At 43.7% G+C, this 27,391-nt stretch overlaps 1 protein-coding gene across 1 annotated transcript in view; it reads left to right on the top strand.

Moving 5' to 3' along the window:
- The window catches only part of C6H10orf90 (chromosome 6 C10orf90 homolog), a 165,296-nt gene that overhangs the window by 41,895 nt on the left and 96,010 nt on the right, over positions 1-27,391 (top strand). Inside the window, 2 exon segments of the mRNA XM_054982518.1 lie at positions 19,756-19,850; positions 26,049-27,162. Of these exon segments, the coding sequence (XP_054838493.1) occupies positions 19,756-19,850; positions 26,049-27,162 (1,209 nt within the window).

The following is a 27,391-nucleotide window of genomic DNA, read 5'->3' as shown; positions in this document are numbered from 1 at the left end:
AGACTGCCTACCACCAGTGAGCAATTGGTAAGCCTATCTCCAGCTCTGCATTGCTTTTATTTTATCCAAATCTACCCATGTTATTTTTCACCAAAAGTCTCTTTTTAGACTGCTGGCTTCCTGCTTGTATTTCCTGGGTTTGGTCAAATACCCATTCCTGTCAACTGGAGTCTCTTGTCACATGCAAGGATCCCAACTGATTCACATTATCAGTATATGCAGAGTATATGATGACTGTGGGGACTTGTCAGCTAAGTGGAAAGTGCCTCACTAATTGTCGTAATACTTCCTGTATCTCTGGGTTAACTCTAGGATCCAGAAGATCCCTGGCTCCAAGGTGGGCAGGGTACATTCTTCAACTTAGTGTTGTCAGCTCTAGTTGGGAAGTTCTTGGATATTTGGGGGTGGAACCTGTGGAGGCAGAGTTTGGAGAAGGGAGGGACCTCAGTGGGGAATAGAGTCCACCCTTCAGAGCAGCCATTTTCTCAAAGGAAACTGATCCGTTTTCTGGAGATTGATTGTAATTCCAGGCACCACATGGAGGTTGGCAACCCTACTTCAACTCTTACAGGGGAATAAGCAGAAGAGCATTTGTAGAAGTCCATCTTAAGTGGCTGTGACTGACAGCACTTAATAGCAGGTTTCTAAAGTGCAGCAAAATCAGAGAGCTAGGAGGGGAAGGGTTTACTATTCCCTAGAATGGAGAGCTTGAGTGACAGGCTGTTCCCTCTCCTCTGAGTGGTCAGTTAGAACCAGTCTGAAGGCAGTCAGTTGCTTTTCTGACAGGATTTGGAGTCAAGGAGTCTGACAAGAAAAGTCAGACAGGTTCACCTTTAGAGTGATGGAGAAGGCTTCTTTCTTTTAACTGTAGTATTTCCGTCCTGAGGAAGAATTCTATCTAAAAATTCAAAGTCTAAGTGTCAGCATAAACTGAAGTACATTTTACACAGACATCAGAGAACTGGGAGTGTATTTTGGCAAGAGTGTTTAGGTAGTGGTTTGAGACTCCCTTTCAAGCCAGTCTTCTGAGGAGAAGATTAACTTTAGCCCAGTTTTGAAGAGGATTTGGCTCTGACCCTGGGTCTGCTTTGAAGAGAAATGGTTACTTATGAGAGAAATATCCTCTAGTTCAAGAAAGGAGCCATTTAGGTGCACAAAGAAAATGACTAACTTCAGAAAACCTGAATGGTCATAGGAAACTTTCTGAAGAAACATTGATCACTTCCACATGCTCTAATTTTTTCGGGTTTTCCCTGTCCCAATGCTGCGTCTTCCCAATTAGACATGGGCACGATCTGAATTACGATTTCAAAAAGTCCCCGATTATGGCGTTTGCTCCATCGTGACTCAGCTAATCGGTTCTGTCCACGGAAACCAATCCAGCAGTCGGGAGTTTGCTTGTTCGGGACTTGATCGGATATATCGGTTTCTGTTCGGAATTGCAGACACTCAGGCACCAGTAATTAATTCCCGGGGCAACGGAGTCAGGGGGGGAATGAGCTGTCTTTGCCCTCCTTCTGTCGCCCTTGAAACACGAATGGAAGCCCAGCTTTCCTTGATTAGCAGGCTTCCTTCCAACCACGGAGCAGCAACCCAGGGGAGGGAGGGGGAAGGGGGTGGGCACAAAGGAAAGGCAAAAGGCAACGCAAGAGGCTGGGAGGCCACCTGCGCCATTCGCCTTTCCCCAGGACAAGGGGCGTGTGGGCAAGCCTGCCGCCCCTTGTCCAGGGGAAAGGCAAAAGGCAGTGTGGGAGGCCACCCGTGCCATTCGTCTTTCCCCAGGACAAGGGGGGGATGTACTAAAATGAATGACAGGTTTGCCCATTGAAAATAATGGGAGAGGCGTGAATGCCCGTCGGAAATAATGGGAACCTGGAATGCCTATTGACTTGCATGGGCTCCATTGAAACACATTAGAGCAAAAAAACGTGGAATGGATTTTGAAGGAAACTCTCTGGGCCCAGATAGACTGTTCTGGGACTGGATTGACAGGCCCCTGAGTGCAATGACGGCCCCTGGGTGTGACAGAAGGGGTCTGGGACTGGAATGACAGGCCCCATGCTGGAATGACGGCCCCTGGGTCTGTCAGAAGGGCTCTGAGACTGGAATGATGGTCCCTGGGTGACAGTCAGGGGCCTGTCATTCCAGTCCCAGAGCCCTTCTGGCAGACCCAGGGTCTGTCATTCCAGGTAGGGGCCTGTCATTCCAGTCCCAGACCCCTTCTGGCAGACCCAGGGGCTGTCATTCCAGGTAGGGGCCTGTCATTCCAGTCCCAGACCCCTTCTGTCACACTTAGGGGTCGTCATTCCTGTCAGGGGCCTGTCATTCCAGTCCCAGACCCTTTCTGTCACACTTAGGGGTCGTCATTCCAGTCAGGGGCCTATCATTCCAGTCCCAGAGCCCATCTGAGACACCCAGGGGCCGTCATTGCACTCAGGGGCCTGTCAATACAGTCCCAGAACAGTCTATCTGGGCCCAGAGAGTTTCCTTCAAAATCCATTCCACGTTTTCTTTGCACCTTTTTTTTTGCTCTAATGTGTTTCAATGGAGCCCATGCAAGTCTATGGGCATTCCAGGTTCTCATTATTTCCAATAGGCATTCAAGCCTCTCCCATTATTTTCAATGGGCAATTCTGTCATTCGTTTTAGTACATCCCACAAGGGGCGCGTGGGCAAGCCAGCCGCCCCTTGTCCTGGGGAAAGGCAAAAGGCAGCACGGGAGGCTGGGAGGTCACCTGCGCCATTCGCCTTTCCCCAGGACAAGGGGCGCGCAGGCAAGCCGGACGCCCCTTGTCTTGTGGGGCAGGTGAATGGCGCGGGCAGCCTCCGAGCCACTCGCGCTGCTGCCAGCTCTGCAGCGCACCGGGACAGCCGGCTTGCTGCATGGGCGGGAGCGACTCAGGAACGCGTGCGTGTGCGCGCACAACAGCCTGACTATGGTTGCTCTGGGTGCTGGCCTCCCCGATTTCTGATTTTGGATCGGATTTTGGACTGGAAACAAGACTTGATCGGTTAGAATAGGGTACCTGCATTTGGCACCGCCGCGGAATCACGATCAGCTAAATCGGGATTATTTTTTGGATCGTGCCCATGTCTATTCCCAATCCACTTCGACAACTCACCTGTCACATGCATCGTCCATTTTCCTGTTGTTGACACTTATTCTTCTTAAGGGCTTTCTGGACTTTGCTTATAAGCAGACATTGGTGGTTAGCATTCCAGATTCATTCTATGCAGTAGAGCTGTACAGTCTGCCTTCTATGCAAGGTGGGAATGCCATATTTCTAAATGAGGCTTCAAAATAAATAGAGCTTTCATTAGAAAGGACTCTCAATTGATCATATTAGAAACATATCAACAACAGTACTTTAAAATTAAGAAGCTGTTGTGAATAAAACTAAAAATGTATTTATACACTGCTTTTCTCCCCTACAGGGACACAAAGGACCTTACGACACCATTCTCCATTCCCCCATTTTTTCACAGCAATTGAAGTAGGGTAGGCTGAGAAAGTGTGACTGGCCTAAAATCATCCAGAAAACTTCTGTGTTAAAGTAGAGATAAGAATTGAGGCTTCCAGATCCTAGTCAGAGATTTTGACACTACACCACACTGGCTTTATCTGCTTATGAAGAACCCTTGTCCGTTCCCTCCTTTTTAGGATGATAGTGACCTTCAAAAACTCCACCTCAAGCACAAAATAAAATAGGAGGAATGACATACATGGGACAAATGGGTATGGAGTGATGCACTATGACTTTCAAGGATAACAACTGCCATTTATTGTTTCTAACTAGGAAGCTTCTATTTTATAGCAAATTGCTCTTTCAGTGGAATCGCTCATGACAAATTTAAAAGCCTGTTATTTAGACAGTCAAGTGGGGCAAACCAATGATCCAGGTAGCCCCAACCCAGTCACAGCCGTCACAGGAAGTACAGTCTGGAATATCTGCCTAGTGTTCAAATTCTGACACACACAGCTCCAATACACACTAGAGCCTGGCAACACGGCAGTGGACGATATGTAAGAGAATATATTTTTGGAGCAGGTTTTGGCTTTCCAAGAATACTGCTTGAAGAACCAAAGTCCATGTTGGAAAACAGAAATGTGTCTGTGTACCATGGGCAATGATGTAAGCAGTTGGCCCAGTCTCCACCATCTTTAATAGCCATTTCAACATGGCTGCCAGTGATATTAAATGGCACCAGGCCTCTGGATTTAAAATGGCAGTTTGTATTGCATCCAGAGAATCTCCAGCTAACAGTTGCTGAGTCCCACCTGGGAGATCCAGGCATGAATGGAATGCCACATAGGAATGCGGAGTGATTAGAGGTTATTGGATTTGCAGTCTCTTCAGCCCCTAAGGAATCCAGTGCAACAAAGGTCTTGCAGTCATCTCTACATAACACATTCCTTTCTCTCCTTCCGTGATGAGATCTCCTGTCCTTAATTGAAGAGCTAAAAATTTGACATTCATAAGTATTTACAGTTGTTCCTGGGAAAGTACAGTCCCCACCTAAACTCATCAATTTAGCTCTGGTGGAGTTCATTAACAAACTATCCCTTTTGTACAGCGCTAGAACAAGTTTTGCATTTGCTTTCACATGCCCCGGCAGCTACCTATCAAGGGAGCTGACTGTTGGAGTCTTTGTTCTAACAGCTAGGTGGGTTCTCCCACCTCAGGCCATGTTTAACCTATAAAGGTAGAGCCTTGGCCTCATTCAAATTATGCACACTTACCAGATCCAAAGCACTGTTCTCTTGAGGTTTGCCCTAAGCCCCTTGCTCTCCTGGCCAAGAATGCTGGACGTTTGAAGTTACTCTCTTCTCCCGCAGACTGGACTACTCTTTGGATAGGTAGATATCCCTCTCTCTATTCCCAGCTTCTGGCTAAGCTTCCTAGGACTCTGTGTGTGTGGAACCATTTTGCCCTATAACTGTGTGTGTGTATGTGTATGAAGTCTTGTTCTTTAATAAAAGTTGTTGTTTGACTTTAAGCACTAGCCTTGTTTGTTAAACGGAAAGGATGCCGTAAAAATTGGTGATAGATCCCTGTGGTTACTGGACTCTTGCATAGCTGTCTTCCTTGCATGCTGATTCCCCCCACAAATTCTTTTACTCGCAAGGAGACCAATTCTGGTAACAATGCAAGCTGGAAAATACTGCTGAAATGCTATAATTAAGCTCATACCCTGGAAATTTAGTTGGTCTTTAAGGTGCTACTGGACTCAAATCTTGCTTTTCTACTACAGACCAACCTGGCTACCCACCTGAAACTACATACATCAAGTTACTTTGGGGCAAGATTGTAGAGTTGTTTTGTACAGTTATGGGGCATAGAAAACAAGTGATTGAATCCAGTAGTCAAATTATAGGGGATGGACATAATGAAATCTCCAAGTCCCACCCCTTGACTCTCTTAATTTTATTCTACTGGTTTCCATAAACCACACACCACAGCATTGCTTCTGTGGAGGATATTCTACCCATCCCATATCCAGTCCAGTCCTCCTCTGTGTGATTCATGATGGCCACTGTGATGGAAGACCCATTCACTTTCCCTTCTGTGTGGCAGATTTCCCCACCAAATTCAGTTTCCTTGCTTTGACTTAGCAGCCCTAAGTAGAGTGTTAATATTGTGGTTTTGAAAGTCTGTTTTTCACACCCTGACACACAGATATAATTTTGGCTTTCTAGCCCAGTCCAGGAACTTGACGAGGAGCCCTCTTCCTTTTGGTTGGAAATGGTACTACAGACTGTATAACATCAAAAAAGAAATAACAACTTTATTTAACAGGCAGGGATTGAGTAAGAGTAGTCAGGGGATGGAAATGCGGAGGTAAAATTCTGTTGGTATTACAGAATACCTTTCTTATAACAGGCAAAATAGTATCATTGAAGCTTATTTTCATATGTTCTTGATTAACAGTGAGAAATGTTTTAGTTAGTAATTTAGTTACAGCAACAATGGTTGTTTCCACATGACCTTAATGGGACGGCCTGCTAATGGAACTCTGGCGGGTTATTTTACTCATTACATACGTCATTGTTTCCCATGCGTGAGAAGGTCATGAAGATCCCAGTTTTTAAGCGTTTTTTGTGAAACGTGTTTTGTTCAATATTCATTTTTGATGCTGCTTTTTTTGCACAATTATCTACTGTCTCAATGAATCTGGAGGCTTTTTTTCACTTCAGAAGTGCCTTCCCACAAATCTCCAACCCCGCCTCTCGCCATTACCTCTCTGAGATCAGGGGCTTCTCTTCCTCTGGTCCCTTGGCTGCCACTTGGCTTGTGCATGGCCTTCCCAAGGCCCTATGGAGGCGGCTGGGAGCCCTGCCGCCGGCTGCTGTAGGACTTCGGGAGGGTCTCACCACCGCACTGAGCCTTTCCATGTCTCTGGAAGCCTGAGGAGGCAGCAAGGAGGCAAACCATTTTGCCCCCGACTCGCTTCTTATCCCTGCATACGACACCTGCATGGGGATAAGGAGTGAGTGGTCAGTTACACAGTTTGCCTTTTATATAGTAGGATATGGAATTGTGCAATTGTGCTACTCTACTGTTTGCATATTTATGAAACACTTTTGCATTTAAAACTTTGAGTGGGAAATAAACAGAAGAGAATGCTGTACTACACATGCCCAGTTTCTACAGAAGCTGAAAGATGGGACAATGGTATAGCGGAATCCCACATGTGCTCAAAAAAAAAAAAAAGGTAAGTTGGGCGGGAAAATTAACAGCTACATAGACAGGCTGAATGCTATAGTATGGGGAAGGTTCTCTACTCTCCAGACTATATGCTGTGGCTGGTTTTACCTTTAAAGCTGTGGTTTTCTTGCCTGCCTGCTGTTTCCCAGCTCTGGAAGATGGCAGAGTATCAGAGTCTGAATGTTTTCAAATATATACAAACCCTCTCAAATATTGGTTTTATATATTTCTGATTAATTCTTGAAGGGACCAGTGAGTTTACCAGCACATCCAGTTTTTTTGGGGGGGGGACCCCAATTTCTGAACTGGCAGCCTGAACTTTTGTTTGGGTTGTTCTGCTCTAGTTTTATGTTGACTTTCAACTATTGGTTCGAGTTCTGTTCCATGTTTAGACTACCATTTAAATAAAGCTTAGTTGATTAATAGTAATCAATTGTTTTTATATAAATCTGATTGTGAATAAAAGCATTTGCTCTGTAGAAAAAAAATATGCTTTAAGAACATTAACAATCCATTATTCTCTGAAAATAGCATAACTATATTTAACTGTTATTCTGCAAAGCAATTAAAAACCCTGCCACCTTATTTGTTTGGGGGTACTCCTTCAATTTACTGATTAACCATATATTGCATCATTAGATAAAATGAATATTTGGCACACTATTTGAATTCAAGTTCAGTTTGACTGTCTTGTTGTTGAGGAATTAAGTTTAAAAGTTTAAAAGTTTCCTGAGACTTAAAAATGGACCTCAAGTTAATTGCCCTTTTTTCATGGAAGTTCCGAAGATGGAATCTTAGCTTGAATGTCATGGCAACATTTAGTGTAAATAATCCAAGATAAACGTAACCTCACTGATACGCTTTTACCACAGCAGTGAAAGGCTGAAACCCTGAATTGTCTTGGTGACATCCCAGATCTTTAACCGTGACAGTACATCCAGTGAATGTACAATTTATTTTCCTTGTGTAGTCTTTAAATCCTTAGTGAAATATGATCCACGAAATATATGAAGGTGAGCTTTTTTACTTCAATTATTTATTAAGCGTCCACAATCTTTGAGTTTTGACAGACAAGGAAAGGAATGTTTTCTCTTGGAGTGAGGAGGATTGAGGATTTTTAGGATTACTTATTCATATAGTTCAAATGCTTTGTTGAGGCAAGGCATGATATCAGTTTTTGAAAGAACTTATTTTAGCAATAAGGAACAAAAGCAGGAGGACATAAAGTTATAAAAATTGCCTTTTTCAGGAAAAGAAACAGCTACAAGTGTGCCTTCAACATATGAGAGGTAGCAAAATTCATGTTATTTCTTTCCTGAAGATTAATCTTCATCACTTTCAGCCACTCACTATTTGTTGAGCCAAGGACTTAAGGCTAAAGTGGACAAATCAGCAGCAGATCCATGAATCTCACTGCTGAAACCATAAACAGGGACCCAGGTCATATTTTAAATCACAGAAGGCAAGCAGGAAGAGGTACTTAGCCCATACCCCTCTTGTGCTTTCTCCTTTTAATTTGCTTCTCTCCAGCCATTTTTAACTGGCAGGGGTTAATTTGGGGAAGTAATCATGCTCATTGGGAGAGAAAAGACTGTGGAGAAGTCATTTTGGGTAGAAAACAGGTCAGCATTCACATCTTCACTCCCCTCATGTTATGCTTGAATCCCCACCCCCCACCCATTTTATAGGTTCAGTTTCATCCATGTTAGGTACAGGTACACAAATGCGTTTTTGTTTCCATATTCATTCTCTTTTATAAAATCTATTAATTTGTACTTGATTTGCTTTTGTTTTTGTCTCTGTTGGTTTCAAATGGAAAATATGTTTCTGCAGTAACTTTCCACATCCAGCTTGGATCAAATTTCAAAGGATTGTACCCCACCCAGAAAGGATATTACCTGCAAAATTTCAGACTGAAATTTTATAAAGCTTTTCATTGTGCAGATAAACTCAAAACACATTTAGGGCTAATGTCTTTATTTTCCATCCACTTTGGATAAATCATTCTCCTCTCCATTTTATTCTCACAGCAAGCCTGAGAGCCAGTTTGGTGTAGCGGTTAAGAGCAGCACGACTCTAATCTGGAGAACTGGGTTTGATTTCCCCACTCATCCACTTGAAGCCAGCTGAAAGTCCTTGGGTCAGTCACAGCTTCTCAGAGCTCTTTCAGCCACATCCACCTCATCGGGCAATTGTCATGAGGATAATAATAACACACTTTGTAGACTGCTCTGAGTGGACATTAAGTTATTCGGAAGGGTGGTATATAACAAATGTTGTTGTTGTTAGAGGTAGGTTAGGCTGAGAGCGTGTGACTGGCCCAAAGTCACCCAGTGAGTTTCCACGCAGAGTGTGTATTCAAACCTGAGTCTCCCAGATCCTAATTTGAAACTCTAACTGCTGTATAAGGTTTGCTTTCATGGGGTGGCCAGGCAGCTGGGTCTGGTGGAGTAGCTCTAGGGTAGGGTAGCTCTAGAAATTGAAACTCTATGGTAAAACCACAGCTACCCAAAGTCACTTCAGGTTTTTCCCTAGAAGTGATGTATTGGTACACTGGATGCCAGGATTTTTAAAAACACTCCCTCTACTGCTTGGAGTAGCCATGGAAAAGGATTAGGGTTACTAGATTCCCGCTGATGGCAAGCAAATTCCTGGCAGTTTGCCATCCGGTGATCACCTGCCACTAGCAGGCAAGTTGGGCAAACGCACAGTGCACGCATTCCCCATGGGATGCGATAACATCACTTCTGGAAGTGATGTCATCACTCTGGCTACAGGAGCACTCCTGCGCTTTGTGTGGAGCCAATTTTGTCACCAACAGGCAGATTCTCAAAGAATTTGCCTTGCCCAAAGCTTGGGAGCACTCCCAAAGCCAGCACAATGATATCACTTCTGGAAGTGACATTGTCGTGCAGAAGCCTGAAAGTACTGGGCATCTGCCCTCCCACTGGCAACCCTCCCACTGACGGGGAGACCTGGCAACCATTGCAAGGACAGTTGCCATCAGGAGACCTTCTGCCAATCTGCCACAGCACGGGCCTGACAGCTCTATCCCCACTCCACCCCCAAATCTCCAGGCATTTCCCAGCCCAGAATTGACAGCCCTACCTCCAGTGCAGAGGATTTCTTTGACACAAGCTCAATTGAAAGAACTTGTTCTCTCATTGCTAGGCAGACAGAGTACACTTGATTATAATACCACACAGAAATTAAGTCACTTGAGCATACCTATGTAAGATGTCTTGTGTAGAGAGATTCTGAGATGGTCTGTCTCTTGAGAGACTTATCTTCAAATTAAAGATCACCTTTAAGTTAGCTTAACTTTTGTATTCAGTCATTAGTTACAAAATGACTGGATACAGAAGTTAAAAAATGGAAAAACATGTAATTGAGTAAAAGTTGATAGAAAACTACTGAGCAATGTGACATAAAACAATAAGTATAGCCATCTTAGGCCAACTTAGGGTTGCCAGTCCCCTGCCCCCCTCCCCTGCTTATCTGGCTGGCAGGGGGAAGCATGCCTCCCGCGCACACTCCCAGGTGGCATAGGCACGTTCCCCTTTGCCGCAGTCACCCAGATCAGGCCCGTTTTGGCCAAGATTGGGCTGCTGTGGTGTGCAAAATCACTCCCATGCTCCACAGCAGCCCAATCCAGGGTTGGCTGCCACCCCTAGCTCCTACCGGGCTCTTAAAGCCCCATTGGAAGGCGGGGCTGGCCAGTCTCCACCTGTCCCTTCTGCCCCACTGGGGTTTGGACATCTCCACTCTGGCCTCTGCCGCTGCCCTGGGGCTTAGCTGCCAGATGGCTTGTGCTGCAGCAGCTTCCTTGCTTGCTGCCCAGCTGGTCTCCATGGTGGCGTTCTCCCTTGCTGCCACCCAGCTGGTCTCCGTGGCAGGTCTGCCCGTCTCGGGGACTCTGATGGGGGCGCCAACCGGGACTGCATCGTGGCCAGCTGAATAAGTGAATCTGGGGGGCTGCCTCGTGGCCTGCTGAATAAGTGAATCCAGGGGGGGGGGGAATGGGCCATCAGCCCCAGACAGGGAGAAATAGAAGCATGCATCAGGCCCAAATCAGCCCCCTGAGGAGCACTGGCACTCCCAGGCCGCATGCGCGATGACATCACTTCCCAGAAGTGATGTCATTGTGCTTGCTGGGAGCGCATGCTTTTCAGACTTTTTTTGAAAGCTCACACACTTTAAATTCTTTAAATTCCTTTAAATTCCTAAGCCTTAAAGAAAGGGGAAACAAAGTACGACTGGCTCAAAGTTATGCATAAAGCTTGGAGGGGAAAAAGAAGGCAAGCAAGGGAAGGAGTTATGGTGGTGTACAGTTATTAGATTTTGTCACTTAAAGAGGAGGAATTCTGTCAGTTGTGGCTACTACTGTCACTACAGCATTACGACTTGGCAGTCCTAAGGGGCCAACATGGGCCAATAAGCAGCACTGGTAGTGGTAATAAGGTTGACTATTACAAATCAATTTGACCTAAGCCAGTATTTGTATGCAAACTTCTAATATGCATGCTGTTTGGCAATGAGTGCAAAGGAGTCTAAAGGAAGCCCCTCCCCCAGAATAACAGGGTTTGGGGTAGGATATCAACTAGGCAGGGTTTTGAAGACAAGCCTGATAGAAGTAAGGCAGCTACTTGGATCCCTGTTGGGAAGCCTTATAATCAACTACCATCCACTTTCAAGAATAAATTGTTCAGGCTAAACTTACAGCTTCGATCAGACATAAGACATTGTACACATTTATAACAAACTGGAAACCCCTTACTGACTTTGTGTGTGAAACTGAAAATTAACTGATGATTTGTGGTATTGAAGTGTAAGGGTGGGGGAGGACTGTGTAAAAATCGAGAAGCTTTATGCGAATAACATGAGTACAAGTGTGAACTTTGCAATTATGCCAACATCTGAGAATTATGCAATTATGCCAACATAGAGAAAGTGATTCCTATATATATATATATCTTTTTCTTTTTTCTTCTATGCTTCTTTTTTCTTTATCTTTTTATTATTCTATCTCTTAAAATCTGTATGTGCTTTTAAAATCTTCAATAAAATTTATGAGAAAAAAAAGGAATAATTTGTTCAGAGTGACAGGCACTCCTGTGCATGAAAGTCTTCCAGTCTGGTACCTTCCTGTTTAGGAGTAGGTGGTGGGTGAGGAAAGGAAATGGAGCCCAGGGTTGCCTAGCAACAGCCAAGTGGGCAGCAAAGTCATGAGTGACAGTGGAGAAAGAGAAGAGAATTCTAGCTCTGACCCACCTTCAAAAGCAGAAAGTACTTTGGGGGGTGGGGATGCTTGAGAATGTATGGAGAAGACCAGGAGGACTAACTGTGTTTCCTTGACTTCTATCTGCTGAGGCTGTTTGTTGCACATCATTTATTATGGCAAAGCACATTATATCACGAAGAATGACTCATCGTTGTTCCTCTGACATTTGCCTTATAACATGAAAATGGTTATTCTTTTATTACACTAGCTTCCTTTTAAACAAGAAGTCTCAAACTTCCTTTTATAAGGTCACTGTTTATATGACTGCTTTTCTCACAGGTCACATGAAATAAGACAGAATTTGCAGGATATCTTTCACCAGTTATGTAGCATTTGATGACAGCTTTGCCATAACTTTTGAGGAGAAGCCAGTGCTGAAATCATATTACACAACTGTCCATAAATCAAGTATCCTCCTAGCTTGAGATTTTTTGAGCTACTGAGAGGATGTTGTTACATAGGAAAAAAAAGTTGACAGGCAAATATCCCATCTGAGCAATATCACAGAGGGAAGATGCTGAGGTCTTCAGTTTTCTTTGTTACATGAAATAGACCACCATGAAGTGAGGTAAATATGAACCCACAAGAAAGATAACCATTCTGCTTATTTAGAGTACACAAGCAAGTTTTCCTGTGTAAAAGTCCATTTAAATGAATGTGAATGTCACAAGTAACTCTTATTGACCCTCCTCCCTGGTTGTGATATTGTGTGTTTGTATGTCTATATGGTCTTTATTATGTATGTATACCTTATTTTAAATACTGCTTTAATGTATTTGTTCAATGAATGTCCTAACTGTTGGATCATTTTGACTTGTACTATGTAATCCACCTTGTGTTTAGTGAGAAAGGCAGATTGTTTGTTTGTTTGTTCATTTACAAACAAACAAACAAACAAACAAACAAACAAACAAACAAACAAACAAACAAACAAATAAAATGTTTTTATGTTTGCTGCCTGAGGAAAGACAGCATAAAAATGTAATGAATAAATAATTTCACTGAGGTTTTTGCAGGAGAATTTTGGGATGGATTGTGCCCATTACCTACAAATGAATCTATGTTTTGAAGTTGGAAGTACTTTGAGTCGTTTGCACAGCATGCCTGATCTATAGTTTCTTGATTTTAAACTGAGGATGCTATAGCCCCGTCATTTCCACTGAGAGTAGAGTGAAGGCGGCATGTGAAAAATTTGTTGACAAAAGTTCTTTACTGCTGTAGAAGAAACTCGGGGTGATATTTAATGCAACAGCTATTGTTAATCTCCTTTATATATTTTTCTCTCCAGAAACAATACTTATCGGAAATATGATTGCACTGATGTTACATATTACTGGTTCAGAATCTCTTAATTGAATTTGAGTCTTGGGGTACTCTCAGGTTAGGTGATGCTGACAGTCCATTAGAACTCTCTCACTTACTGGGTGTCAGGATCAAAGGCCACAATATGGGATTGTTGTCAGTGAAAGTAAAACAATCACCTGTTCACTGGCTGACATGTTTTACCTTATTAACCCTTGGCTATTTTGGCATGGCTGTGGAAGAAACCTTCCTTCTTTATGAGTCTGTGCCTTTCTCTTATGGCAACTTAGGTCCAAGCTGCAAGTGATGAATGACACAGGTTGGACACTTGTCAGCTTCCCTCAAGTTTTGATGGGAAATGTAGGCATCCTGGTCTTGCAGCTTGGCTCTCCGACTGCTGTCTAATGGACTTTTCAACTGTCAGTTGTCCAACATTCCGCCAAGCTGCCTACATTTCCCGTCAAAACTTGATGGAAGCTGACAAATGTCCAGTCTGTGTCATTCGTCTCTTGTAGTTTGGCCCTTAGTGCAGTTACTATATGCAGTGCCTGAAGTAATACTAGGCAAACTGCTAGAACTCCACTGAGCCAAGGTTATTTATTTATTTATTTAGATATTTATATCTTGCTTTTCTCCCCAATGGTTGCTCAAAGCAGCTTACAACATCATTCTCCCTTCCTCCATTTTATATTTACAACAACCACCCTGTGAGGTAGGTTAGGCTGAGAGAGAATGTCTGGCCCAAGGTCCCCCAGAGACTTTCCATGGCAAAGGGAAGATTCAAACCTGGATCTCCCAGATCCTCATCTAATACTCTTAACTACTATAGTATGGTGAGTTTCTCTGGACCCGTTGTATGAGAGCCAGGCATGTTGGAAGTATTAACCTGGCAGCAGGGGCCTCTTGCCTTTTCTCTCCTGTCTCCAGTGGCCAAGACAAGTCCTCCATATCCATGTCATCTGTCTGTTCACTCAGGCTTTTTGAATCCTCCATACCGGTGCCCAGGATCTATCATGTATGGTGCTGGCACAATGGCATCATTCCGGTTTAGGGATGCCAGGCTGGTGCCTGGCACTCCCTGAGAACTTTGAGGCGGGGCAGGGGGAGACTCGATAATCATGTTATGTGCTGATGTCATGTCCATAGAGTTTCTAAAGTGTTGGCTGATGTCTGATGGCATATAACATAGTCATTTCTGCTGCCTGCTATTTCTCCCTCTGACTCCAGTGGTGGAGGTGGGGCAGAATTAGTTGGCATCCCTGCTCCCAGAAAGCCTTTGTTTACAATTGAGTGCACTACTAGTGATGAGGATACAACATAATCTAGCTGGATCAGAAACTCCTGATAAAGTCCTTCAAAGCATCGCTTTTTCTCTCATTTCCATATCTGCCTGTCTCAGAAATTACCTCATCTATATTGCTTAGTTAGTACAATGCATCATATTTTCATTTTATCTCACAAACAGTTGTTAGTCTTTTTAGTTACTAGTACAGAGTGAATTTGAAGATTGCACGACTAATAATCATATCTGGCAATAAAAAAACATTAGGGAAAAAAATCAAGAAACTGAAACGAATTTTCTGCACGGTGCCTTAAGAGCTTTGTAGATTAGCCTTGCTGGAAATTTTTTCATTTCATTTTTAATGGATGCTTTTTTGTGCATCAAAAGTCAGCTTCACTTTCTGTCCTGATATCTTCTTAGTCAGAAAGAAGGAGTAAAGAGAAAGAAATTGGTAGGGGGGGGGAGGGGGAGAGAGACGAACACCAGTATTGTATAACTGGTTTTGGCTTGCTTGACAGGTAAGAATACTGAGTTGTTCTTTATTAAAACTGTAATCTGTGCTTTGCAGCTGATTTTGATTTTGATTAAAAAAGCTTTCCCAAATGCAGGGGCAAGGGAGTTCTTGGGGGGTGTAGTCTAATCATAACACATATTTACTCAGAGGTAAGTCCCATTGGGTTTAATGCAGCTTCATTCTATATAACTGTACATAGAATTACTGCCAGTTTGGTGTAGTGGTTAAGAGCGATGAGACTCTAATCTGGAGAACTGGGTTTGATTTCCCACTCCTCCACTTGAAGCATGCTGAGTGACCTTGGGTCAGTCACAGTTCTTTGGAGTTCTCTCAGCCCCATCCACCTCACAGGGTGATTGTTGTGGAGATAATAATAACATACTTTGTAAACCTCTCTGAGTGGGTGTTAAGTTGTCCTGAAGGGTGGTATATGAATCAAATGTTGTTGTTGTTAAGTAGATAGGGTTGTGGGGTGGGGACATGCGGGGTTCATGCCAACACCTTTGCATCACTTACGGTACAACAATTTTAGCAATTCCTAGAGCTACCACTGCCACTTCCAGTATGTCCCTGGAAGTGATATGCCACTATGAAAGGTGCCAGCATTTTTCTTGTTTTATTTTTCTGCTGCCGCCGCTGTAAGTAATAGTAATACAGGTTTGGTAGGAGGCTTCCTGCTCTAGTGGGAGACCTGGGGATCCTATGAACAAATTCATCTTTTGTTCATCTACCCCAGTGATTGCCAGCATGGCAACCATGGGCACAATGGTGCCAGCCAATGAATTTCCTGATACCTGTTTGATTCTTCCTCCAAATACCTATTCCCCAAGGCAAAGAGCCAATTTTGGCTTTCCTCCACCTCGTGGTAGCAGAAGTACCCAGAAATAAATGACTTCATGGTGGAAGGATGTTTGACTTGCAGCTTCCCAACAACTTGTGACTGGCCCACAAACCCTGTAGCAGCCATTTTCTGATTGGCCTGGTTCTCATGGCAACCATTTTGTGGTGGCACCCACTCCATGTTTTCAGAATACTAAAAGTGACCACAGGCTCAACAATAATGAGGACACTCCCTAAACTGATTAGCAGAGGATTTTAGGGTCTCTCAACTCCAGGTCATTCCTAGCCATGCTACCTTAGATTCATTTATTTGTAAGTGCCAGCGTTCCTTTGTGCTTGTGGCAGAATAGAAATTTGATTTATTAAAGAAATATTTCCCCTTCATTAACACAGTTAGTAAATCATCCAATCTAATTAGTCTAGAAATTATGTTATTGTCAAAGGTAATATTGTGGTGAGATTGAACTTTATAGTTAACTATAGTTAACTAGCCCCTGGTCCATGTATTCACGGTGTTATGTTGACAGTAACTGGGCCAATTGAGGATATGTAGTTGCTCATAATGAATGAGATAGTAGATAGCACAAACATCAGGAGCTGTCTTAGTGATTCTAGAGCCCTGGGCAAAAGTCCAGGATGGAGCTCCAGAATCCTGTCCTCATCTGGTGTCCCTTCATCACCACCCCTGCTGGGCCAAGCAAGTGGTGGCCCTCAGCTTCCAGAAGGAAGTAGGAGCTGTCACTGGAAGTCCTGGATGGAGTGGGGGAAAACAGCTGTTGTTGACCTGCGGCCCAAGCCTTAGATGGGACAGACACAAGTGGCAGTCATGAGCTGAAAGTTCAAACCCCGGACAGGATGGGTGTAATTTGTGGTGGTGGGAGCCAGCGTTTTTCCCTCTCCCCCTTCATCAAGGAACTGGGTCCATCAGGGCTCACTTTTGTGAACGATTAGCTACTTTACAATAGTTTTAAATATTGTTTTGATACTGCTGCAGCTTGTCCCATTTCCTTGAGAGACCTACTCTGCATGGATTTTGAGTTTCCTGTTCTACAGATTCACAAGCTCTGTGTTTTGGCTTACTTTCTTGAGTGATTTGTTGCTTTGTTGAGTTTTATGTATTATACCATGCAGGGTGGCAGCACTAGATTTCTCTGCTATGGGTTTATTTATTCAATTAGAGACTCTTAGTATTCTTGCCTGCTCAAGTTATATGAATGATTACTTCTTGCTTTGTGTGTGTGATAGGATTGCCAGGTTTCCAGGACTCCAAACTGGGGGATGGGAGGGGGGAGGTGTCTGGGGTGGTGCACTTAGGGAGTATGCACCCTTTGGACTCTTTGTTGTCTCGCTGGGAATGACCTTCTCAATTTTGGCCAATTTTAAGGAAAATACTCCTGTGCAGGGGCCTGGGGTCTGGAGTGTGCAGGAGCAGTGGTGTAGTGTGCGGGAGGGGGCAGGGGGCAGCCACCCTGGGCACAAAATTTTGAGGGGGTGCCTCGTCCACGCCCCTCTGGGAGCTTCCCTTTGCCACTGCTGCCTGCCACAGCGCCCAGCGAGCCGGGTGCTCCAGCACGGCAGGCATGCAGCAGGTGGCCCACCTCCTTGCCCCTTCACCAGCACTGCTGCATGTCTCAGCGCCCAGCGAGCTGAGCGCCCTGGCAGGGAGGCAAGCAGGGAAGTGAGCAAGGAGGTGGGCCGCCTAGCTGCTTGTCTCCCCGCCCTTCACTGGCACTGCCAGACGACCCAGTGGCATGGCAGGTGGTGAGGAGGCAAGCAGGGGAGGTGAGCAGGGAGGTGGGATGCCTCTCTGCTCACCTCCCCACCCTTGCCCCTGCTGGGGGCCCTGGCGGTGCAGCAGGTGGAAGGCAAGGGGGGAGATGAGTGGGGAGGTGGGCCGCCTCCCTGCCCCTTTGCTTGTGCTGTCGTGTGCCCCTGCGGCGTGGCAGGCGGCATGGAGGCAATTCTCCCTGCCCCTTACCTCTTTGCTGCAGCTACTCATGCCGCTGCCATCAGCTTGGCACCCAGTGGCAGTGCGGGCAGCTGCGGAGAAGTGGTAAAGGATGGTGAGCGTCCCGAACTGGGGGAGCACTCCCGAGTGAGGGGGGATGCCCCTGCGTGATGACGTCACTTCCCGGAAGTTACATCGTGCAAGGGGGAGGATACCAACTCCTGCCTTGGGCGCGCCTGGACCATGCTACACCACTGCACAGGAGCTCCAGGGCCCTTTGTGGTTGTGCCAGGAATGACGTTCCCGATTTTGGCTGGTTTTAAGGAAAATCAGGGGTCTTCCCTTTGTTGTCATGCTGTGAATGACATCATTCCCAGCGTGACGACAAAAAGTCTGGACCATGCTCCAGAATTCCCAGGCCTATTCCCTGCACCTCCCTCCCCATCGGCCAGGTAAGAATGGGGGGGGGGGACAGAGGCTGTGAGGGGAGGGCCCCCCACTCTCACTGGAGGACTGGGAACCCTAGCTTGTGACAAATCTAGATTTGTGGTAAGTTTGTAAATGTTGGCCATTTACTGTGTATGAGTGTATCACTTCGTGGGAATGGGCACAATCCAGGAATAGTGCTCTGCAACGCAAAATGGGCGTGAAAGGTCATATGATAGAGAGATACACTAGAGAAAAAAAGTAGTAAAATCATTGAGAAAGCTCAAGCAAGTGAGCTATGCTACATGTTACAGGGAACAGGTAATTTAAAAAAACTTCCATGATTACAATGCAATGGGACCTGGAGGCAGGTTCAGTTTAGGTAAAGGCTTCAGCTCAGGCAGTACAGGTCATGTGTTGCATACTGTAGATCCTGAGTTCACTCTCTGGCATCTCCAGTTAAAAAATTCTCAGGTGGCTACCTGAGACCTAGCTCCTGCCAGTCACATTTGACATTATGGGTTAGGGCCTGGTTAAATTACTGCTATAAACTTTATATGAGATGGCTATGGAAAATTGTCAGTGATAGGCCTCCTGAGAGAATGCCATTTTGTTTCTGGGCACAAGTACCTTGACTATCAAAGCCCTAAATGGACTAGGAGTGGATATCTAAATGGTCTCTTTCACCCACATGGACCAGCCTTGCAATTGACATCTTTAAATTCTCTTAACTTGTGCTCCCACTTTCAAAGGGAAAGCGTGTGGCTGCCAGAGAGTCAGCTATTTTCTGCCTCACTCTTGGATCTTTTTTCTTGCAGTGATTCGTTTAGAGCCAAACTTGCTGAGTTTCATGTGTTACCAGCTCTGCTACAGTGCTGCCATTTACTGTTTCTTTTCTATTTATTGGATTTTGTTGCTTTGGTTTGAAAGTATGATTGTTATTTTTATGCAGTGGGTTTTTATTGTTAGTTATAGCTGCTGATTTTATCCTGCTAAATTTCATTCTTTTATTGTTTTATTATTTTAATTTTGAACTGTCTTGTGAGCTTCTAGTTGAGCATGTAGAATAAAAACATCTTAAATAAACAGAAATAGACTGACATTTTGAGGCAGCATTGTATATTCAGCTACAGACGCAAAATAGAGCAGTTGCTTAGACCATGAATTTGTAGTAAAGTTCATCTAGTGAGACCCCATAAGAGAAACTCTTCTTGGCTCATGTGGTGGTTTTTTGGTACCAAACTTCAAAATGGTAGCAATGGCTTCCCAGTGCAATTTTAGCTACTGCAGGTATGAGCAAAAAGATATCATGTTGTCTCAGATTAACAGTTCCTACTTAATCTTAATTAAGCAGGGACACTCTCAGGCCTTTGCTAGAATCGAACTTTCTCATGTTTTAACTATGCTTTCATGTGATTGCAAGTTACTTATTATGTTTCATCTTTTTATCTTTAGGAAGAAGAGAAAATCTGTATGGAATTAATGCTTGGAAAGCATGCAGAAGTATTCACTATAATAATGCAGCAGAGGATAAATCAAGCTTCCCAAAGGTACAAAAAAATTGTTTCCATTGAGCGTCCATAGTAGTCAGCAAAATGCACTGAGCTTTAAAAAATGATCATTTATCTGAATGCAGTGTTTTTTGTTTTAGCTTGATTTTACTTACTCAGCAAAAGAGTCAATAAAGTGGCAGGTAAAAAGTCACATTTCTGGTGGCAGCATATTTATTAACTCATATACTTCTCACATTCTTGTGGAACAGGCATGCATGAAGGAGAAACACAGTCTAAAAAAGCATCACTGGTTCAACATAACATGTCAATGAACTTGGCTTGTTTTTCAGATTGTAGATTATTTTGCAGAGAAATTTCGCCTAGGGGATCCCTGTTTTGCTCAGAAGTGGTTTAACTCAGCTTTGCAAATTCCAAAGTGCTTCTTTCTCAGTCTCTTCTGATGTAATATTTGAAGGCCAATCACGTACCAAATGTAAGACACCCCCCCCCTCTCAATGGAGGAATCATGTTCTAGTATTTAGGGAGAGGGAGAAAATGTTCTTTCTGTCTACTTTCTCTACCCTGTGCATAATTTTATCTGCCCCCCCCCCCAATTTGGAATGAAGAAACAGACACAAGGCTTGGGTGAAAAACAGGGCCATTTATTGACCAATATTAACTCAATTATGGCAAGGGCAAACTAGTGGTACAGGTCGAGCCAAGGGGTCTACCCTGGACCACCTCCTTGGCCTGTCTGGGTGAGCACCCACTGCCCCAGGTGCCAGCCATACAATTGTATGGCTGTAACCTGGCCAGCCAGGCCATTGGTTCTCCCTTAAAGCTCCATACACTCCCAGCCATGATACCCGAGGGAAGGACTTGTACAGGGGATCCCACAGGCAGTCTGTCCTCTCAGCTGGCAGCTGTGAAGCCCGCCAGCCAATCCCTGACAGACGCCCATTTCCCACCAGTGGGGAGATGCCTCCGGATGCTCACCAGCCCACTCTACCTACCCAAACTAACCTGCCAGGAACCTAGTTAATGGCCTACAATTAAACTAAAACCTCAACCCTCGAACACAGTACAAGGTAGGCAAAAAACACCCCTTCCCATGAGCCAATTAGGAAAGAGGCGGAAAAATTCCTACCTGGTCCTGTAAAACAGCAACCAGCTACTCCTGTACTGTCGTAGGGTGAAGTGGGCGGGGTGAGCTTTCAGAGCCAATTGCAGCCCTGAAGAGGCAGGGCCAGCCTTTATGGGCTCAGCCCCTGCTGAAAAAATTCCCAGATGCCCGGGAAAATGCAGGGTCTGTCTTTCTCTCCAGGCGGAGAGGAAAATGGCGGCACCTGGGTGATGCACGTCTTTCGCACTCTGGGAGTACCATTTTATGTGTAGCATGGCTCCTTTAGTTGTCTCTTTTCTGAACTGAAAAGTCCTGGATTCTTCAGCCTTCACTCATAGGAAAGGTGCCCCCAAACCCCTCATGATCTTGGTTGCCCTCTTCTGTACTTTTTCCATCTTTGCAATGTCCTTCTGGAGAAAATGGTGACCACAACTGCATACAATATTCTAAATGGAGCCACGCCACAGATCTAAACAAGGACATAATACTGGCCATTTTGTTTTCAGTCCCTTCCCCACCCAGCATTGAGTTTGCCTTTTCCACTGCTGCAGCAAACTAGGTTGACACTTTCATTGAGCTATCCTTTGTGACCCCATGGTCTCTTTCCCTCTAGTCTGAGCAAGTTTAGACATCATTTAGCTTATACTTGAAGATGAGAGTTTTTATTCCAGTGTGCATCACCTTTCACTTGCCTACATTGATCTTCATTTGCTACGTTGTGGCCCACTCACTCAGTTTGTGAAGATCGTCCTGGAGCTCTTCACAGTTGGCCTTGGTTTTTCCTGGAGTCTTTGGTGAGGAACCTTGTCAAAAGCCTTTTGAAAGCCCATATATACAAACGTCTACTAGGTTACTGTTACCTACATGCTTGTTTTCATTCTCAAAGAATTCCAAAAGATTGGTGAAGCAGGACTATCTTTTGTAATGGCCGTGCTGATTTTCCCTCAGCAAGCTTTGTTCCTCTGTGTGCTTAATAATTCTATCTTTGATTACAGTTTCTGCTAACTTGCCTGGGACAGATGTTAGGCTAATTGGCCTGTAATTTCCTGAATCCCATTGAAAAATCGTTGTAACATTTGCTACTCTCCAGTCTTCTGATACAGTGGCTGATTTTAGTGATAAGTTACATATATTGGTTAGTAGATCAACAGTCTCAAATTTGGGTTCCCTAAGAACTTTTGGGTGTATGACATCAGGACCTGGAGACTTACTGGTTTTTAATTTCCCCTATAGGTCTATAACTTAATCTCTCATCACCTCAATTTGAATCAGTTCTTCAACTTTTCTTCCCGAAAATCATGACTGTGGCGTGGGTACAGACCCTACACATTCCACAGTAAACACAGATACAAAGTCTCCATTGAGCTTCTCGGCCATCTCCCCATCTTCCTTTAACAGTGCTTTTATTCCTTGGTCATTCATATGCCCAACTGCTTCTCTGGCTGGTTTTCTGTTCTGGATACATTTAAAGAAATGCTTATTATTTGTCTTGATGCTTTTAATAATCTGCGTCTGAAATTCTCTTTTCACAAACCTAATGAATAACTGACACCTCTTTTGCCAGATCCTGTGCTTCCTTCTGTTCACTTCATTGAGGCAGACCTTCCACTTTTTTAAAAAAAGGTTTTTTTGCTTTCTATGGCTTCCATTACTTGGATTGTTAACTATGTAGACATTCTCTTCGACTTGTCAGTACCTTTACTAACCAGGGGAATGTATTCTTCCTGTGCTTCAATGAGTGTGGTTTTAAATAGCTTCCAAGCATCCTCTAAAAGGTTTAACTAGGGTTGCCAGGTCCCTTGAGTCCCTCGGTGGGGGACTGGGAACCTGGCACTTACCCTTTGTGGTCTTCGTTGTCTCTTGCTGCATGCGCACTATGCACGTGCGTGCTCCCGGCATGCGTGATGATGTCACCTCTGGGAAGTGGCGGCATCATGTGGGTCAAAGGGCAGCCCAGCATGCGTTCCCACACTCGTCAAAGTGTTAAATTGCTCCCCATGGGCCCGATTCAGCCCAAAATGGGCCCATTACGAGGCACGGGAGTCTGCTGTGGCAGGGTGTAGGGGCGCGCCGTGCCGCCGAGGGGCGCGCCACCGGGGGCACCCTGGGGGCACCCCCCCGCTGGCCAGGTAAGTGGGGTCAGGGGGGGAGGAAGTGGGAGCAGGGGCTTTCCCGTCCTGGGCAGTGGAATGGCAGCCCTAGGTTTAACTCTCTTGTGTTTCCCGTTCAGCTTCCATTTAACTATTCCCCTCCTTACTTTCAGCAGCCAGAGATGCGAAACTTAAGCAGATGAAGCTTTCCCCATCATTTAGAGGCATGCCATACAAAGCGTTCTTCGCAAATGTTTGTATGTCATGATACTGTTAAAGGCACAGGTGTGGAGTCCAAAAAAGTGGCAACCCTACAAAAAGCATGAGAAGGATGTAGGGCTAGAAATAATTATTCCTTCTATTAAAATAGCTGATTTTAAAACTGCCAGTCCTCTTGTAAAACAGTTTCTGAGTTTTTTTTAGGTGTGTTAGCTGTCATTCTGGAGGTCTTCATTAAAAAAAACACTGTAGAACATAGAATAAATATCCCCATGAGGAAGCTACATTGCTTTTATCTGCTTTTCAGTGCAGCTGGGAAGAAGGACAAGAATACTTTTTAAAATGTCTTTCCCACTAGTTGTAACAAACACATAGGTTGCTATTGTTGCTATTGGGGATCACACATATTTGAAAGCACTTGTTTTCCAAACAGGCAGAAGGAACAAAATCAAAAGCACAAGGTGGATTTCAGTATCATATGTGCTTTTGTGTACCTTTGCAGCAAAGCACCTTGTGATTTCCCAAAAATCGGATGACTTATTAATCTGATCTATCACCAAGGCATTGGACCTGCTGCCTGCACAGGAATTACTAACTTTTATGTCAGAATTCATTGCCTTGAATTGTTTCCGTGGAGCCAGAGAAGGAACCAGATATAAGTAACATCATCCAGTCTATCCACATTTTGCTGAATAGTTGGAGAATCAGAAATACAGATTATTGTTTAACAAATATGCAGGCATATATACTTGTTCATTTTCATTTGTTTGGGGAGAGAGAAAGCTTGTGTGCTAATGGTTGCCCTAGGTGAGAAGGAATCACATTAATTTATGTATTTATATTTCTAACCCACTTCTTAGCCAGATCAAGCTCTCAAAGTGGTATAAGTCTTCCAGATATTTTGGCTTGCTTAAGGCTGGATTTATAAGCTACTTTTGATACAATAATATATTTTTTCAGAGGCTCCTGGAAAATGGCAATGGTATTAGAAGAGTGGCTGCTGACAACAAAATTGAGAAGCATTTCCCTTGTCCATTTGGAGACGGAGATCATCCACACATGCCAATAAAGGCCCCTCTGTCCCAAACACAGGACTGAAGCCAGATTGATTAAGCGTTTAACACATATTACCCCGAGTTTAAGATAATTACCCTGGTTGCCAGTTTGCTTCTGCATTCAGTTCAAGGTGCTCATGTTGACCTGGGACATCCTCCTCCAACGTATGGTTTATATGGCAGCTCTGATCATCAGATAGAGATTATTAAATGCTTCTTCTCAGACTCAAGTTTTCTGGGAGCCCCTTCTATTCTATGGAACCATCTTCCTGACATTGTGAGGAAGTCCCTAGCCTTGCAAAGATTCTGGGGGCTGTAAAGTAGAGCTTTTCTGATGTGCTTTTAGAGACGCTTGAGTGAAGGTTAGTCTGGCAATGAGTAAGGGCTTGCTTTTGTATTTCTGTATCTTTTTGTATTTCTGTGGTTTTTAAACTTAAGGTAAATGATTGAGTCTTGTACATGAGCAGAAAAGTGGGATTTTAAAGAAAAACGTTTTAAAGAAAATACATTAAAATAAACTATACATAATGGCAATTCATGGTTTCTTGCTTTGTGAACAGGAGGGATCTTGAACTCCCATTCCCTACTCTTCTCACATACAGCTGCCTAATCAAAGATTTCTGCTATTGTGGCTGGCAACCCATAATTTTCCATTCTGTCCACACCTCAGATTGTATCGTTCACTTCGGGTTACTGTGATTTGGAACTTTTCTTTGCAAAGAAACCATGGTTTGCTGTGTTAGCAGAAGTCTTTATTAAATTGCTGTGCATGAGGGGAAGCTGTGGGTGGAAGGCACTTGTGAGTTTGGGATTCACTAGGCACATTCATGTAGTGGCAAACCATGGTTTGCCATTATGTCTGAAGCATGCTACAGAGAGTAGTAATTGTGTATGTGCTGCTGTCTTGAGACTGGCATCTTTTTCCTCTGTAGTGACTGTGTGAACCCTGTAAAATGAATATAAATCTGGAGAATGTACTTTGGTACACGTGAGGTGATTTGCCTAGACAAAAAATCAGAGATAAAAGTCAGAATCACAGTTCAGTGTAGAACATGCAGTTAAATAAAGGCACATTTCCTGCTACAGATTCTGGTTTAAAAATGATTTATCCTGCATTTCAAATGCACAGTTGGGGTGGGGGTGGGGGAGCAAAGGATGTTAAACAATAAGGACCTAATGAAATAAATGGTACCCCAAATGACTACAAAAATGTTTCCATGTAGTTTGTGGGAGCCTAGAATGGAGGAATTTCCCCCCTGGTCATTCTTAATGCTTTTGTGCAACAGCACTGACCCAACTCCCATATAAACACTCCACAAAAATATCACAACCCACCTACGTAATTCATTTTGCAATGCATTTGGAGGCTGTAAATGCTTAAAGCGCTTTAATATTTCAGCAGATCGGCATGAAAGCACAGTGTGGCGTAGGTTATAATCTGAAATTGACAGTTGCTATTGGCACGTGCATTGTTAAGCATAAGCAAACACATGACCATATAGCGCAATGGAGCAAATCAATCGTTTCAAGCAAATAGTTTTCTGAATGTATCATTTGCACATGAAATTGGCCATATATTCATTTGTGCTTGTGTAGGCATTTCTGAATTTGTTTTATCCACGTCTTTTAGAAATGGCCTGAAGTGAGACTGCATGAAGTAGAAATGTAACAAGAACCTCATAAAAGCCTATTAGATGTTATCACAGATATAATTAATATGGTATTACTATGGAGCACTTTAATAATTATTTGGATCTTTTCTTTTCAGGATGCTCTGCCAGCACAAAACACAAAAATGAATTCATCTATAGTCATTTCACAGATGATTGATGAGAATAAATCAAAAGAAAATAAGGCTGCTTTCCCTATGCAGTCTGTAATCACCCAATCTGATGCTTATCACATGAACCAATCTTTGTTTAATTGTAGCTCAGTCAACATTAATAGAGCATTCATACTGCTTCCCAGAAGATTAGGAGTACAGATATCTTCAGATGACAATGTATTTGGAACAGATTCTGAAACCAAAGAGAAGGAACAATGTCATAACCAGAAGAAAGGCTTTACTTCTATCACAATCACTGCTAGACGTGTTGTTCCACCTTTTCACAAGCCAACACGGGCAAGTGCATCAGACTCTTCTTGCTTGCAGGGCCATGGTGGAAAACTGCTAACAAACACTGCTACTGCTTCAGATGTGTCTGGGCTCAGTAAGGTCTCCAGATCTTTGCATGAACAAGGATCTCAAAACCGAAATGCCTCTAAAATGAAGGTTTCTGAACTACGTTCACAGCTGTGCAGGGGGTCCTCTGACTGGCTTTCTAGCACTGAGAACAAAGAGAACAGAATGGTCTGCCCAGAAAACAGCCATAACAAAAAGACATCCTCTTCCTACACTTCAAGTGTTCATTTTAGTATTTCCCAGCAGAGTCCAAATACAATGTACTATATAGACAGGTCTCTTTCAGTGCCTATCAACCAAACTCGGAGTGACAACCAAAAAATTCATAGGTCAGTAGTGTCTTTCCATATAAATTGCAGTTCTCCCAGTTTAACGCCAGATGGAGTAGATGGTTTAGTTAATGGAAAACTAATCACAGAACTACTTAAGACAAAGCTCCCAGAGGATAGTAAGACTCCGCTCCAAGATGTTTGGCATGCAGATCCAAAGGAGAACTACTTGGATAGAAAACAGACTTTGGAAACTGAATCTTTGCAGACTGAATATCTCTGGAAATGTACCTCTCCACCTGAAACTCCCTCGGTTGTGGATAGCCCTCCAAGACTTAGTAATTTAAAGCTAACAAACTGTAATGACAAAAATCCAAATGACAATCACATTAGATTGTCTCCCCTCATGCCTCATTGGACTTACAATGAAGGTGAGTACCTTAAATAAACTCAACATTATTAGATCAGATATCTAGGCCAGAGTAAATCCATCATACTTTTTTTTAACTGTACTGACCGGTAATTAGAAAAAGTGGCTTTGTAAAAAAAAATAAATGTATGGTAACTCTTAGATCCATTTCCTTTTGTACTTGAAAGCCAATTTTCAAATACAGCAACACACACATAAACATAACAATTCTGTATAGCACCCAAACAAAT

The sequence above is a fragment of the Eublepharis macularius genome, chromosome 6 (genome assembly GCF_028583425.1).
Source record: "Eublepharis macularius isolate TG4126 chromosome 6, MPM_Emac_v1.0, whole genome shotgun sequence".
Classification (NCBI taxonomy): Eukaryota; Metazoa; Chordata; class Lepidosauria; order Squamata; family Eublepharidae; genus Eublepharis; species Eublepharis macularius.
Note: the sequence above shows the minus strand (reverse complement) of the source record. Positions and strands in the feature narration are given on the sequence as shown.